The sequence below is a fragment of the Equus caballus genome, chromosome 19 (genome assembly GCF_041296265.1).
Source record: "Equus caballus isolate H_3958 breed thoroughbred chromosome 19, TB-T2T, whole genome shotgun sequence".
Lineage (NCBI taxonomy): Eukaryota > Metazoa > Chordata > Mammalia > Perissodactyla > Equidae > Equus > Equus caballus.
In genome coordinates this window covers 21,485,809-21,499,623 of record NC_091702.1, presented here as the reverse complement: position 1 = coordinate 21,499,623, position 13,815 = coordinate 21,485,809, and the positions used below count along the sequence as shown (strand labels likewise).

Genomic DNA, 13,815 nt, shown 5'->3' with positions numbered 1-13,815 from the left:
GGTAGGAGAGACAAGTGAGTCCAGGCCGGGGAGGGGTGTGCTTCAGGTGGATGGCTGGAGTGGGGATTGAGAAAAGTGGACACTGGGAGAGAAGTTGCAGAAGTTGTAGAAGATGCAGGACGTGGTGGTTGATTAGACGTCACGGGTGAGGGAGAGCAGGCAGTCACAGAAGGTTCCCGATGTCGGACTGGAGCATCTGGGCAGAGGACCAGGCTTGGGAGCAGGAGGAGATTGGTTTGGAACATAGTGAGTGTAAGATGCATATGAAGTGGCCAGCGGTGACGCCAAGGATGCAGTTGGATCATATGGATATAGCCAGAGAAGACGGGTTGAGGACAGAAAAAAATGGAAATTATTGGTTTGTGGGATTGAAGTATACATAGAGAAGAGAAGAGAGTCTGGGCCTGAGCTCTGAGAACTCAGAGAAGGGGAGGAGAAGTCAGCAAAGATACTGATAAGGACGTAGAAGGCACACCAGGAGAGTTTGATGTCATGGCAAAGAAAATCGAGTATTCCAGCCTAAGGATGGAGTTAAAGGGGCCAGGTCTGCAGAATGCTGCCCAAAGGTCGAGTAAGATAATGCCATCCTTTAGTATCAGTGACAAAGATATTTAAAAAGTAGTTTTAGTGTAGTACCCTCTAGAAATGCATTCATTACCTCTCTCTCTTGGGAGAAGGGAAGCAACCTGCTCAGGAAGCCAGAAGACCTGGACTTGGAGTGAAAAGTCGTCGGTTTGAATTTGAGGGCCTCTGTGTACCACCTGCATGCCCTGGCGGTCCCCTTGCTCTCCGTATGTCCTGTCTTCTTGAGCTCTATGGGGAGGCTGCCAACACAGCCTGTTCCCACCACCAAAGTTGTGCTGAGGGTTTACCAGGAAAATGCATGTGAAAGCACTTTGTCAACTGCCAAGAAGGGAGCAGCTCTCACTTTTGAAGGACCTATCCAATCCAGTTTAAGTATTGATGACAAGACCCACCTCGTGCTTCTGAGTAGAGAACTCTTCATAATGACACGTACATCCGTTTGTGGTCAGCTTTCCCCACATTCTCTCTTAACATTCGCTTTCGCTCGGGGCAACCAGGCCAGTCTCACAGAAGCCCTGCCAGCTGGAGCCCAAACCAGAGAAGCCGCTGGTGTGCGAGGTTGTTCTGTGGAACCCAAGTAGTTTTTCCCGGATGCTCTTAGACCGAAAAAGGTGGGGAGGGGCTGGGGGAGCTGCATATCTCTTTAAGAGTCACTGTGTGCACAACATACTGAAGCTCTGACAAGTCCCATGGGCAACAGAGCATTTGGGGAAATTCTGTTAAGAGTAGTATTTTGGCTAACAGGAATATTTTGGCTATCTTACTTATTAAAGCTAAGTTCTTTAACTTTTCTGTGCCTCAGTTTCCTCATCTGTGAAACTAGAAATAACAATAACAGTTACCTCCTGGGGCTGTTGTGAGAATTGAATGAGTTAATTCATAGAAAGCCTTAGAATACTATCAACACTTAGAACACACTGAATAAATACTAGCTGTTGTTATTATTGGAGTGGGTGCCTTTGGCTGAAGTCAGAGGTATAATTTCCAAAAGTTTAAGCTCTTTTATGTGCAGCAGTAAAACCCTCTTGAATTTATTAAAATAAATCTACCAACAGCTAAGTTTTTATTCATGCTTTGGGAAGAATGTTATACTAGTAGAAATGTCATTAAGAGAAAAAAAACGTCCACAGTTTTTAAATGGCTGGATAGCAGATTAGCATGGAGGCAAAGTGCACCAGCCTTGAATCCGTGGAGACCAAGGTTTAATTCCAGCCACGTGGCCTTCGGCAAATTCCCCTCTCTCAACCTCAGCTTCCTTATATACACAATCAAGATACTATTTACTATGCAGAATTGTTGAGAGAAGTAAATGGATCCATATACGCAGAAGACTAGGCACAATGCCGTTCACAAGAGTGGATTGACATTGTTGGGTCAATATTTTGTTGTTATTTTGGAACTGATGACTTTAACGTTGTTGTCAGCTTTTTTGTTTTAAGGGTTTTCTAGATAGACAGCATTTTCCCATTGCAGGCCTTCCTTAATTCTCTAACGTACCTTCCTTGTTTACTGTGAAACCTGGGCTTTTCCATCCCTTCTCAGAGGCTCTTTCTGAGCGCTCCCCTCTTGTTGTGTCTGGCTGGGACATCTGTCTACTGTTAACTTCGTCTGCAGTCCTGGCCTTGCCAGCACAGATGGGCAGCCCATTCTTCGTCCATCCAGATGTACCTTGTCTTGTAGGATCAACTGCCACCTTGGAAAGTCTCCTCTTTCCAGACAAGCCTCAGGGGACCTTCCCTGGGAGAAGCTCTGCTTTTCGATAGATTTTCTCATCAGTATTTTTCACTGTCATTTCCAACACTGTATAATTCTGATCCCATCATTGCCACCACGTGGCTGCATCAAACCTCATCTCCTGTCAGTACCTAAAAAACCCCTAAGAAGGTAGAGATCTTGTGATGTCTGAATAGTGAGCTTCTGGGCATCAGGGACACAGTCCCTTGGGCGTGATTGTTTCACCAAGAATGTAGAAACAAGGCTGTTCAAGGGTACAGGAAGAGACTGCCTGGGTTTGAATCCTGGCCTTGCCACTTACTGCCTTTGTGATCGTGGCAGGACGTGACTTCTTTATGCCTCAGCTTGCCTGTTTATAAAATGACAGTAGTAGTTTCAAGGGTTAAATGAGTTAATACATACAAAGCACTTACAACAGCACCTGGCGCCCAGTAAGCACCTAAATAAATTCAAGACGAGACTGAACATAAAGGGAACAGTCTTTGTTGCTCGTTAGCTGCATGTTGTTCCCACTCGGAGTCATCTCTTTTCAGGGTGAGGGCTCACAGCTGAACGCAGCCCGAGCAAGCGGGAGATGGAATGCTGCATTCCACCCACTGGACCACTCTCCCAGCTCCTCAGCCAGAAGAAAGCACCGTGAACAAGAATAACGCCCCCATTCCAGGGCCTGGAGTGTTAATTCAGCGACACTGCTGAGAAATGGCCTTTAGTTCATTTAATCATTGACTGCAGGCATCCTAATGTGTCCTGTGAGCAGCGGCCGCTCGTGGGGGGCAGAGCAGCCCTTTATTCCTGGATGTCGTTAACATCAGCACGAACACCGAATGCTTTCTAGCTGGGCTTTTGCTGTCTTATTTCCATAACTGAACAGAAATTATGAAACAGCTGGGAGCCAGGCTAGCAAACTGGATGCTCGTTGTCCAGGGCAGGGCCTGCCCACGGGCCTCTGACAGTGTTGTGTGGTCGTGTGTGCCTGTAAATCACACTTGTGCTTCAGGAGGCTGAGTGGTTGGCATGGATGTCGGAACCCTGCTTCTCAGTGGATCACAGAGGGGCTCCTTGTTCTCACTTACCTGCTGAGCTGTAAGAGGCCAGGCTTTATCTGCTTGGTCACCTGGGTCCAATGATGGGAGGGGTTTCCTGCCTCGGGTGAGGAAGTTGGGCTGAAATTCCTATCCTGCAGCTTAAAATGTTACTGATATTTGATATCCTTTTGGTCAGACTCCTTCCTACACTTTCAAGGAATGGGAAGGGTATGCTGGTGTTTTATATGTATAGCATTTCAAACTGCAAGAAAACCAGCGTTAGGCAGTTTCTGGCACTCAGTGTATCTAGAACACCTTAGGTGGATGGCAGGGGTTGCTTTTCGGTGACAGCATGGAATGGACGTGACAGACCTACCTTCCATCGTCTAGGGTCTTCATGGCACTCTTTCATTACGTCTAGTCTGCATCTTTTATGTTGATGAATGCTTCACATCATTGTTTTTATTTGTCCCTAACCTTAAAACTATGACAACAAAATAGTTTCACCGAAAGTATTATTTTATATGACATTTAAATCGAGTTGTTTTCATTTCACCTGTTTTCTTCACTGAGCCGTTTTATAGAATTATAGAGGCAGGAGAACATAAGGGACCTCAGAAGTGTTCTAAGCCAATTCTTCTCTCAAAGCAAGAATCCCTTTGACGATGTTCCTCAGAGACGTTTAACCTGTTTAACATATAATCTCTGCTTTACACGTTTAGAGGTTTGAGGCAGTGTATTCTGTTTTTGAGCAACTCCTAATGTTAGGGAATGTATCCTGTGACTGATTCAAATCCTTGTGATACCCCTGCATTAATACAGCTCACGCCAAAGAAAACTAAAATGCCCTCCATGGCAGCTCAGAAATGTCTGCAGGTGGGGATAATGGTCTTCTCCAAATGTTACCACTTCCTGCGACCTTTCCACATATGATTATCATTTAGCATCTTCGTGTCATCCCAGATGTGCTGGAGTGGCCCTGTCTGGAGCCATTGTATCAATAAAAAGGTTTATAATGGGCTTGCTTTCTTAGGACTCAATCTGAGAGTCTCATTATAAGGCTTCAGAATGGTGGCAGGAGAAATTTGGGGACTACATTTGCGCTTGACTTTTACACCAGCCTCCAGAGTCATAGGTACTCAGATGTCCGTTGGGCCATTCTTGCGCCTCTGTATTCTACTCAGGAGAACCCAGGTAGCCATTCTCTCTAGGGCAACTGCAGCTCAGAGACAATAAGGAACTTTTGAATAATCACATTGCTGAGCATCGGGAGAAGAGGCATGACCAGGATTCTTCAGTAAGCCTCCTTGTGGCTCAGTCTGTTTAAAACTTTCAGTTCCTTTCCACATGCGTAAAGACCAGCTCGGCACACGTGTACTCAGGTGGTGCTTAGCCATGGGGCTGCCTACTGATCAAAAGTTGGCTGGGAGCTCAAAGGAAGGGCTTCATTTAGGCTGTTGATTTTCCAGGAAAGATCTGAATGGGTAGGTTGGTTTGTCTTTAATAGTGTAAAGTTGATGTAAAAAGAAAAGAATGAAGTATATCTAGTCTGTCTAGTGTTCTCAGTGGTTCTCTGATTACTGGTTCTGTGAAGAAAGGATAGGTAGCAAAGTGAAGATAGAAAGAGGGAAAAATGGCTACTTGAAAAAGCATAAGACAACGTCTTTCGCTTTGTATATATAGATGTCTCAACAGCTGCTTTCCAGTTCTCAGAGGCACTAGGGCAAGGGCCTGACGCAGAATATTATCTTCGCTTTACGCTTATCAACTGAGTGAAGTTGGGCAAGATAGTGGCCTATGTGTGGCTCAGTTTCCTTGTCTGTCAAATGGGGATGATGGCAGTAGTACGTGCCTCAAAGGCTGGGGAAAGAATTAGATGAGTTAATGTGAGTAAAGGGCTTAGGATGCCTGGCATCATAGGAGGCACTACATAAGTGTTTGTTCTCATTATTAATGATTCTTCTTTTTTGTCATTCTGACTACTTTGTTGTGCCTTGGATTCAGAGGTGCCAGCCTGCTTCACCATCACTCTCCCATCCTTCCTGTGAAGCAGGTCTGGAATCCCAGTGGTAGTTGCAAGGAACCATGCCCTTGCCCCGCAGTGGTTGGTTTGCAATGTTCTTTCCAAAACTGAAACTTTAGCAAATGTTAAAATGGGCCAGTGGAATGCCCAGAAGCTTCACTGCCTGTCATCCCACGTACAGCTCCTGCAAAGCTTAGGCAGAGCAGCCCTATTTAAGTGAGGGGGCATGTGTGCTGTGCGGCTGATTCAAAAGACCGAACCGGGTCCTTTCATTCTGAGTGTCTTTGAACAGAGAGCCCCTGAGTCGAGGGGATGGTTTGAGGTAATTCCCAAGGAGCCTGACTTGATCCTGCACCAGCTGCTTTCCTGTCCTCTGGAGGCTGAGTCAGGTCTTCCATGGTCAGTGAGGTCCCCTCTCACCTCTTCCAGGAGGTCACCCAGGGTGAAATGCAAGCAGAGCTCTCCATGAGCAAACCAGAACTGCTTCACTTCACTTCTTGCTTGGAATCGTTTGTAGATTTCTGCTTTTCAATGTGCACATCCTTGCTTAGACTCTTAGAATGAACAGATCTGTAAGACCACCTAATCTGCCCCCTTGTTGAAGGTTGGGTTGAAGTGACTTATTCAAGGTCATGCAACAGTCACTCATTTATTAAACAAATACCTATTGAGACTGTGGGCTCTGCAGTGTTTGTATTGGTGGCATAGCAGGACTGGAATCTAGTCTTACTATTTCTGATCTAGTGTTCTTTCCCCCAAGTGCTGTGGCCTCTCTTATCCACACCCCTCCCCCAGTGACACATCACATTGCAGCTATGGGATGTTAATTCTCATATGTGGGTGTTACCTCTGAGTCTTTATAACAGGAAACATGATGCAAAAGATAAACCCGGGACCCCAAATCTTTACACGATGGTGTCTAGCCTTGTTTTCCCCAAATCTACCAGAATCTCATGAGAACAAGACTCAAATTCAACCTTAATATTTGGTAAGTAGAAAAAATCAGCCAAGTATCCTGTCTGGAATTTCTTAAGGATGTTGAAGGAAATGCTAACGGTGATGGGGGTAGATGAGGCGTATTTGCTCAGTTCCTCCCTCCATACTACACTGTACCTCCCACTTTGTCTCCAATTGATAGAATACTCTCCCAGGTATTAGACCCACAATGCAGTCTTACATTAGAAGGGGGATTGGATTATGTTTCCCTTTAGGTCCCAGTCAGTTCTGTGTGTGTTACTGTCGCTCACTTGAACCAGTTCTCTAGTGAGAGGGCGTGGCAGGGTCAGAGCAGAGTGATCCCCACTGCTGCAAAAACAGCTTTAACCACTTGCTTAGGTGACACAATCAGAGGTGGCATCTTTATAAACAAAGAGCCAAATGACTCATCTACAACTTCTCATTTATCTCCGTTTTGATCTTTCCAAGGGAGATTTTGAGGTTTCATAAGATATGGAGGGCCAAGACTTCTTCATTTCTTTGTTTGTGTATCTCCTTCTTTGTGACTTTTCTTCATTCCAAAAAGAAGACTTAAGGTGGCTTACAAAGATTTATACAGTAACTAAACATAAAGTAAACGAGAAAATAAAGTAGAAGGGACTATCAAGTGAAAGAGAAACCAAGATGAAGCCTGGGTAGGGTCAGTTCACAGAATGTCTGCATAACGTGGCATGCAGGTGCAGGTGACCGAGGGGGCCGACAGTCTGGCTCTGAGAGTCCTGGCAGCTAAGAAAAGAGGCAAACTCGAATGGTTTAGGGTTCATGTTGTCCATCAGATAAGAGTAAACCCATCAGTCAGGCCAGCTTTCTGAGACCATTAAAAATCTGCACCCTTGCCTCGTAGTGGTTGAGTAGTGATATGAATAATGTCTGAGGTTACATTCCCACCATAAACACAGTGGTTAGCTTTATTCAGCTGTTCTGATAACACGGTAAAAGGCAATTTATGGCATCATCAAAATCACTTCTACAAGAGCCAGTGCACTATGGTGCAGTTCACACCTTTCTGCTGGTTAAACTTAATCTACCAAGAACATTTAAAGAAACAAAAGGAAAGAAAGATCAACTCTGCAGCCTTGGTGATGAACACCCATGAGGGATTATTTCTTACAAATTTAACAGGAATTGAATATTTAAGGGTTAATATTATATTCTCTTGCGAGGATTTAAAGAGTCAGAATTCTGCGTAGTCATTTTGGGATAAATGTATAACCTTTGAGGGTGTCCTGAGCAGGACAGGATTATTTCCTCATTAAAATTAACTAGCCAGTTTATATACTTGAAAGTACAGCCATTCAGCCTCTGCCTGGAGGTGGCCTGAGGGGAACACCCATGGGAGAATCAAAACTGTCCTAAAAAATTTATCCTTTGGGGACACCAACAGAAGGCAAAGGGGACAGGGAGACCCTGGTGACTTACTCCATAGAGCAAGGCAGCAATGACGTTAGCCTGGAAAACTTTCAGAGTGGGTATTATCAGTCATCCCCAAACCAAGAAAAAAAAAAAAAAACAATTAAGAAACCTATAAGAACCCACTGAATGTCTAATTTTAAGTGATGCGTTTTGGAGATGCCTCCAGGAAGAGGTGGATACAAATACACTATTAGATAGTTCAGTATAGGTGGGGCATCTGCCAAGAGTTTCAGAGTGGTTGGTTTAAGCCTTTTTGTTTTTGATGGCAGAACCACTGTGATCTTGATGCATAATTTGCATGAAATTTAGAAGTACCATTTGATTCTGCCCTTTTCCACTCCTCCCAACTTGACTCTTATTCCCTTATTTTATTTTCCTGCCTCTCTGTAAGATGGCAAATAGGTACTATGCCAGGGCCAACCGTAGGGGGCTCTCTGTTTAGAAAAACATTCCCAAACCTTGTCTATGCTCAGCATGAAAGAATATTCTGGCCTGGAACCCTGTCTGAGAAGGACATAGAAGGGTGAAGTGGTGGTCTGAGGCTCTGCCAAGCTTTCTCCTCTTCTCTTGCTACCCAATTTATGGTTTTCAATGCAAAAAATATCAATGGTATCAGGCCCTATCTGGGATATAGAAGGAGATAAAAACTGGAGTGGAAAAGAGACCCTACCCACAAATAGCTTTCAGTCTAGATTGCAGAGTAGGTAAGGCATACTCAGATAACCATAATGTCAGGTATGATATAAACTATAAGTATTGATAGGAGGGAAAATGCCCCCAAGGAAATTTACAGGCTATCCCCCCCTTTTTTTTGGTGAGGAAGATTGGCCCTGAGCTAACATCTGTTGCCAATCTTCCTCTTTTGTTTTTTTCTCCCCAAAGCTCCAGGACATGGTTGTATATCCTAGTTGTAAGTACTTCTTGTTCTTCTATGTGGGATGCTGCCACAGCATGGTTTGATGAGCGGTGCGTAGGCCTGTGCCCAGGATCCAAACTGGTGAAGCCCAGGCCGCTGAAGTGGAGTGCACGACCTTAACCACTACGCCACTGGGCCAGCTCCCTGCCCCCAAATAAATTTAAGAGGATACTGTGTTGTCTTCTTTTGCCCCAACTCTCTTAGTTCAGTTCAAAAAATCTTTGTGCACCTGCCAGGTACCAGGCCCCACATGAGGGGCTGGGGGTCCAGCGGGAATCAAGCACACTCCTTGCCTTCAAAGAGGTGCTTCCAGCCAGAGTCATCAGAGCTTTGTAAAGGTGTCTGCTTGAGACAAAGGACATGATCTTTCTCGGACTGTTTTGGTATGGCCCCTCAAATAGCCCCACACCCGGGAGGAGAGAGAGCAAACATTTTTCCAGGAAAGGCATTAACTCAAATTGAGACACGGCAGCTGGAAATTGGCAAGGTGCCCTGAGAATGTTGGGGAAGTGATTTATTTTTCCAACCTTACCACAGGAACCAAAGCCCTGGCAGATGCCTCCATGAGTTAGTGGCAGCTGATCTGAGTGAGATCATTATTAATTATTAGTCACTTTCGAGTGTCTTTCTCAGAAACTACAGAGTACTTGGGAAGCCCAGACGCTCTTGAGTTGCAATCAATACTGTGTGCACCTTGTGCAGGGACCTGAGTGGCATGGAATAATAAAGCAGTATTGATTCCTGGCAGAGGTGTTGAAAATGCACAATTTTTTCACATGAAAATCAGCTAGATCTCCAAAAGCCTTGATTATTTTTTTTCCTCAAGAAAGAGACCAATGGTGGGAGTAGAAAATTTGAAATGTTAGCTAAATTAGGGCTATTTCCTGCCAGGAGCCAGATCTGTACACATAATTATTTTATTCTCTGTGCTGGCATTGATTCATGTTGTTTGAGTGTTGGAAATATCTCTGTTTTGGGTTTGTAATCCAAATTATTCAGCTGGTTCCTGTGATGATGTTTTCTACTCTCATCTTCACTATATTATTTTTCCGTAAAACAAATAATTGCCTGTCTGGAACTTAACTAGTCCCTATTCCTCAACACACCCCTCGTTCCCTTCCCTAAACCTGCTTTTCTGCCTCTCTATCACACCATCCGCCATGCCTCTTGGCCAAGAACTTCACTCACTCTCACAAACCCCATAGTCACTAAATTTTGCCTATTTTATTTTAGCCTTATTCTGATTTCTACTTCTAAGCATCCACTCCAGTCTTATTATAATGACTGGAACTCTGGATAGTTTTTAGTCTTTCTTCCTTTTGGCTGCATCTCCATCCTTACCAGGGATTATGAACATAGACTGTCCAACTGCCTTTGCTTAACTCATCGATGCCGTGTCATTTTCTTCCTGGCTCCATAGAATGGCCTCACACTGTGTTTCAGCTTTTCATCTTGCCCCCTGCCATAGCTGTTAGGACGCCTCTTGAAAATGCAAGTCTGGTCGTGACATTTGGCTGCAGGCGGTCCTCCAGTGGCTCGCCATTGCCCACAATCTAAGGCAGACAAATAACTGTTGGTGTGGAAGTGACAGACATTCAGGTCAAAAGATGCAGCTGATGTCTCAGGCCTCAGAGGTTATTGGAAGACAGCAGGTCCGAGGATTGCAAGCAGGAGCCACATCAGGAAGGCCTCCTCGTTCATGGGCTTCTTTGGAGTTTCACTGTCTGTGGTTGGTTTAGCTGGGGCTGTGACAGAGAGCTTTTGTACTAGAAAGCTGTATCCTGGTTGTATAGAGCTAGCTTGTCAGTGTGACACAGTCACAGTCCATTCTGTTTTGAGTGACTCATGTTTCCTCAGCCAGACAGTGAAGTGTTGTTGAGAATATTACACGGGAATGGACCCCCTGATATGTCGCTCCAAACCTCGTATTCGAGGAAAAGAAACTAGGCTCTGACACAAAGGGCCTGCAGCATTTCTCAAAAGAGGCACTACTAGTGTGTGGCATGGGAAAATATTTTGTAATGTATGACTATCCTGAGCATTGCGATGTTTAGCATCCCTGGCCCCTCATGCTAAATGCCAGTCATGTCCCCCAGTCATTGGGACAACCAGAAAAACTCACACATGCCCCGACACATTCCAACCACTCCAGGGATTGGGGAACGGTACTATCCGTAGTTGAGAAACATTGCCTCCTGTGACTATTAAGATAGTCTCCTTTCCTGAGAACATAGGGAAGAGCCGGATTAATCTGTGATCTTTCTATCACTCCTGTTGCCTCTTCATCTTCTGGAATGATTGAGCTCAGATTGAAGTCACATTGCCTGGCTTTGAAATCAAGCTCCATTACGTACTGGGTTTGACCTTGAATGTGGGCATGACCTTGAACAATTACTTAGTCTCTCTGTGCCTCAGTTTTCTCATATAAAATGGGGGATAATAATAATACCTATCTCAGAAGATGTTTGTGAGGATTAAATAAGATAAAGCATGAAAGGTGCTTACCACGCCGTCCAGGGTTGGAGGCATGGTAATAGTAGGAGATAACCTTGATGCTTCCTGAGCTTAAGGGTCTTACTTGAGCAAGAAGTTGAAATTAACACTTAAAGGTGAATACTCTAGAAAATAAAGAAAGGCAGCATGGTATATCATAAAGGGTAGGGGACTGGGTGGGAGGCAGTAAATTCCCTCGGACCTTCAGCCATTAATTACTGTGTGGCCTTGAATATTTCACTTCACTTCTCTGGTTTTTGCTTTTTTAATCTATGAAATGTTTGCCCTACGTGGTGTCAAAAAGATTGAGTGACATGAGCATGCAAATGTGCTTTCAGACCTATAGAATCTCATAAACAGTTTGGTGATACATAATAAGTTACTTATTATACACTGGTGTTTCCTCCCCTGATTTGAAAACCCCCATCAGCCAATCAGGAGAACCCGCTTAGTGGGAACTTCTTGGGAGACGTATGAACCTGGAGAGTCTACTTGCATGGTAGATGGAAGGTGGTTCTCTATGACACTGAATTACTCTTTGTCACCCCGTCCCTGCCAATGTGCCCCCAATAGCACAAGAGAGGAAGAGCCTTCGGGCATGTGGGCATCTCTGTTAAGAACTCACGTCCGCAGTTCAGCAGCTTTCCCTGCTGGTTTCCGGACACCCCCCGCCAGAGCCTGTTTCCTTCATGGTTGTGTGCTTGTTGCCCCACAGCAACAAAGGCGAGAGAAGGAGCTGCGGAAGCAGCAGGAGCGGGAGCAGCGCCGTCACTACGAGGAGCAAATGCGCCGGGAGGAGGAGAGGAGGCGTGCGGAGCACGAGCAGGTACAGCTGCGACCAGGGAGCCCCACAGGTGGCCCCAGCGGGAACTCCAGTGCCAGCCATCTCTGGGGTGTGGGTCACCTTCTCTTAGGACTGCTCAGTTTAAGCAGGTTTTTACTCTTTCTCAAGCAATTATTCTTACCTATTCAAGAAGTCAAATGCACAACCTTGGCAATGCCCACTCATTCAACCTTGCTGCCTACCCAAGCCAAAGTCCCCGGGCTTACCTTGATCTTCTGATTCTCCCAGCCCTGGGTATCTACTTTGAAGGTAGCACTGAAGCATGATAAATGAGCCACGTCCTCCTCTTTCATTGCTTCAGAAGAGCTTTTCTACCATGCCGTCTCTGGTCTCCATGACTTTGAGCCATTGATGCAGGCCTCCCTCTCTTTTTGTTAGGACCACATTCTAACAGCACAGTGAAACTTGGCAGGATGGTTCCGTTACAAAGACTGTGCATGATGGCATTCAACAATTATTTTATCGCTGCTGCTTGCACAGGAGCCTCTGAATTTCATAGCATTGTTAATTCCAGGTAGCACGTAAAGAGGGAACCTGTAGTAAAAAGCTTTAAAGTGTAGCTGGGTTTAGTAAAACCTAATAGTAGCAGCAAAGCCCTGAGCCGTCTCAGCCAGCTGCTGGAGCTGGAGGGCTTGTGCTTTTGACTGCATTGAAATGCTTTGGCTTCGGTGCGGCATACTTTTCCTGTTCTGTGAGGAGGTGTCTGGGTATTTTTTTCCATCCTTCCTTTCACACTTTACTTGGCAGCTCTTGTCACCTTTGAAATTACCGGTTCTTTTTCTCTCTCTTTCTCTCTTTGTTTTCCTCTGAAATCTCTGCTGCCTACCTCTCCAGGAGTACATCAGGCGACAGTTAGAGGAGGAGCAGAGACAGTTAGAGATCTTGCAACAGCAGCTACTGCATGAACAAGCTCTACTTCTGGTAATGGGAAAGCCAAGAGCCAGCTGACCTGCTCTATGTTCATTGTGTGTGTGTGTGTGTGTGTCCTCCTAATGTGCCGGTCCGGAAGAGGAGATCTTTCAAGCCTCATTAACCTCTAAAATCTCACGGAGACTTAATACATTTCCTGACCCAGTTTGCTGAGTCTTAATACATTTAATACACTGGTTATGCATTCTTTATTAACTCTGTTTATTTGTGAAACTGTAACATGAATCCAGCCTTATTATAAGTTCAGACGGTTTTTGAGACCCACTGTGTTTATTGCAGAGTAATTTTTCAGGTCATTTGCAACATGCTGGAACACAATCATGGCAAAATGCACCTCTTCCAGAAGAACCCTCTCAGCTCTGCAGTCATATTTCATTTGCAGACTATTAGTTTTACCCTTACGATGGGAACATTTTGTGTTCCCTGCTCATGCGGCTTCCACTTGAAGTACTTTTTTATTATTATTACACTGCTCTCCAAATGAGCTTGGCGTATCTTTTTTTTTAACTGAATTTTTTATTCACTGAAACTATGATATTTTTTAGCCTGTACATAAGCTTGCTAATGGCCTTTGTTGGTCCAAGTTTTGTTAAACAAAAGATGATTTAGGCAATATCTTTCATTGCTAATTTACTTTTGTACCTAACTGTACATGTTTGAATGGTTTAGTTAGTCAGTCAGGAAGTGGATGGCTCCTTACTGGGGTAGTGTCCTGACCGTCCAAATGCCTGCATTATTGCCACTTCTTTGGTTGCAATTCGTCAGGGGCAAGTCACTTTGCAATGGGTGGTGTTCTGTAAGGACCACTATTAAAGCAATGGTGTTTTCATTAAATGCCATATTCTGTGTAGATGCT

General features: G+C 44.8%; 1 protein-coding gene across 32 annotated transcripts in view; it reads left to right on the top strand.

Moving 5' to 3' along the window:
- TNIK (TRAF2 and NCK interacting kinase) overlaps positions 1 to 13,815 on the top strand; it is a 383,452-nt gene that overhangs the window by 291,354 nt on the left and 78,283 nt on the right. For 21 of the 32 annotated variants that reach the window (XM_070242619.1, XM_070242611.1, XM_070242617.1 and 18 more), the window contains 2 exons: positions 11,901 to 12,011; positions 12,864 to 12,950. In XM_070242619.1, coding sequence (XP_070098720.1) covers positions 11,901 to 12,011; positions 12,864 to 12,950 — 198 coding nt within the window. The remainder of the gene's footprint in view (positions 1 to 11,900; positions 12,012 to 12,863; positions 12,951 to 13,815) is intronic. The other 11 variants (XM_070242624.1, XM_070242618.1, XM_070242622.1 and 8 more) reach the window with 1 other exon arrangement.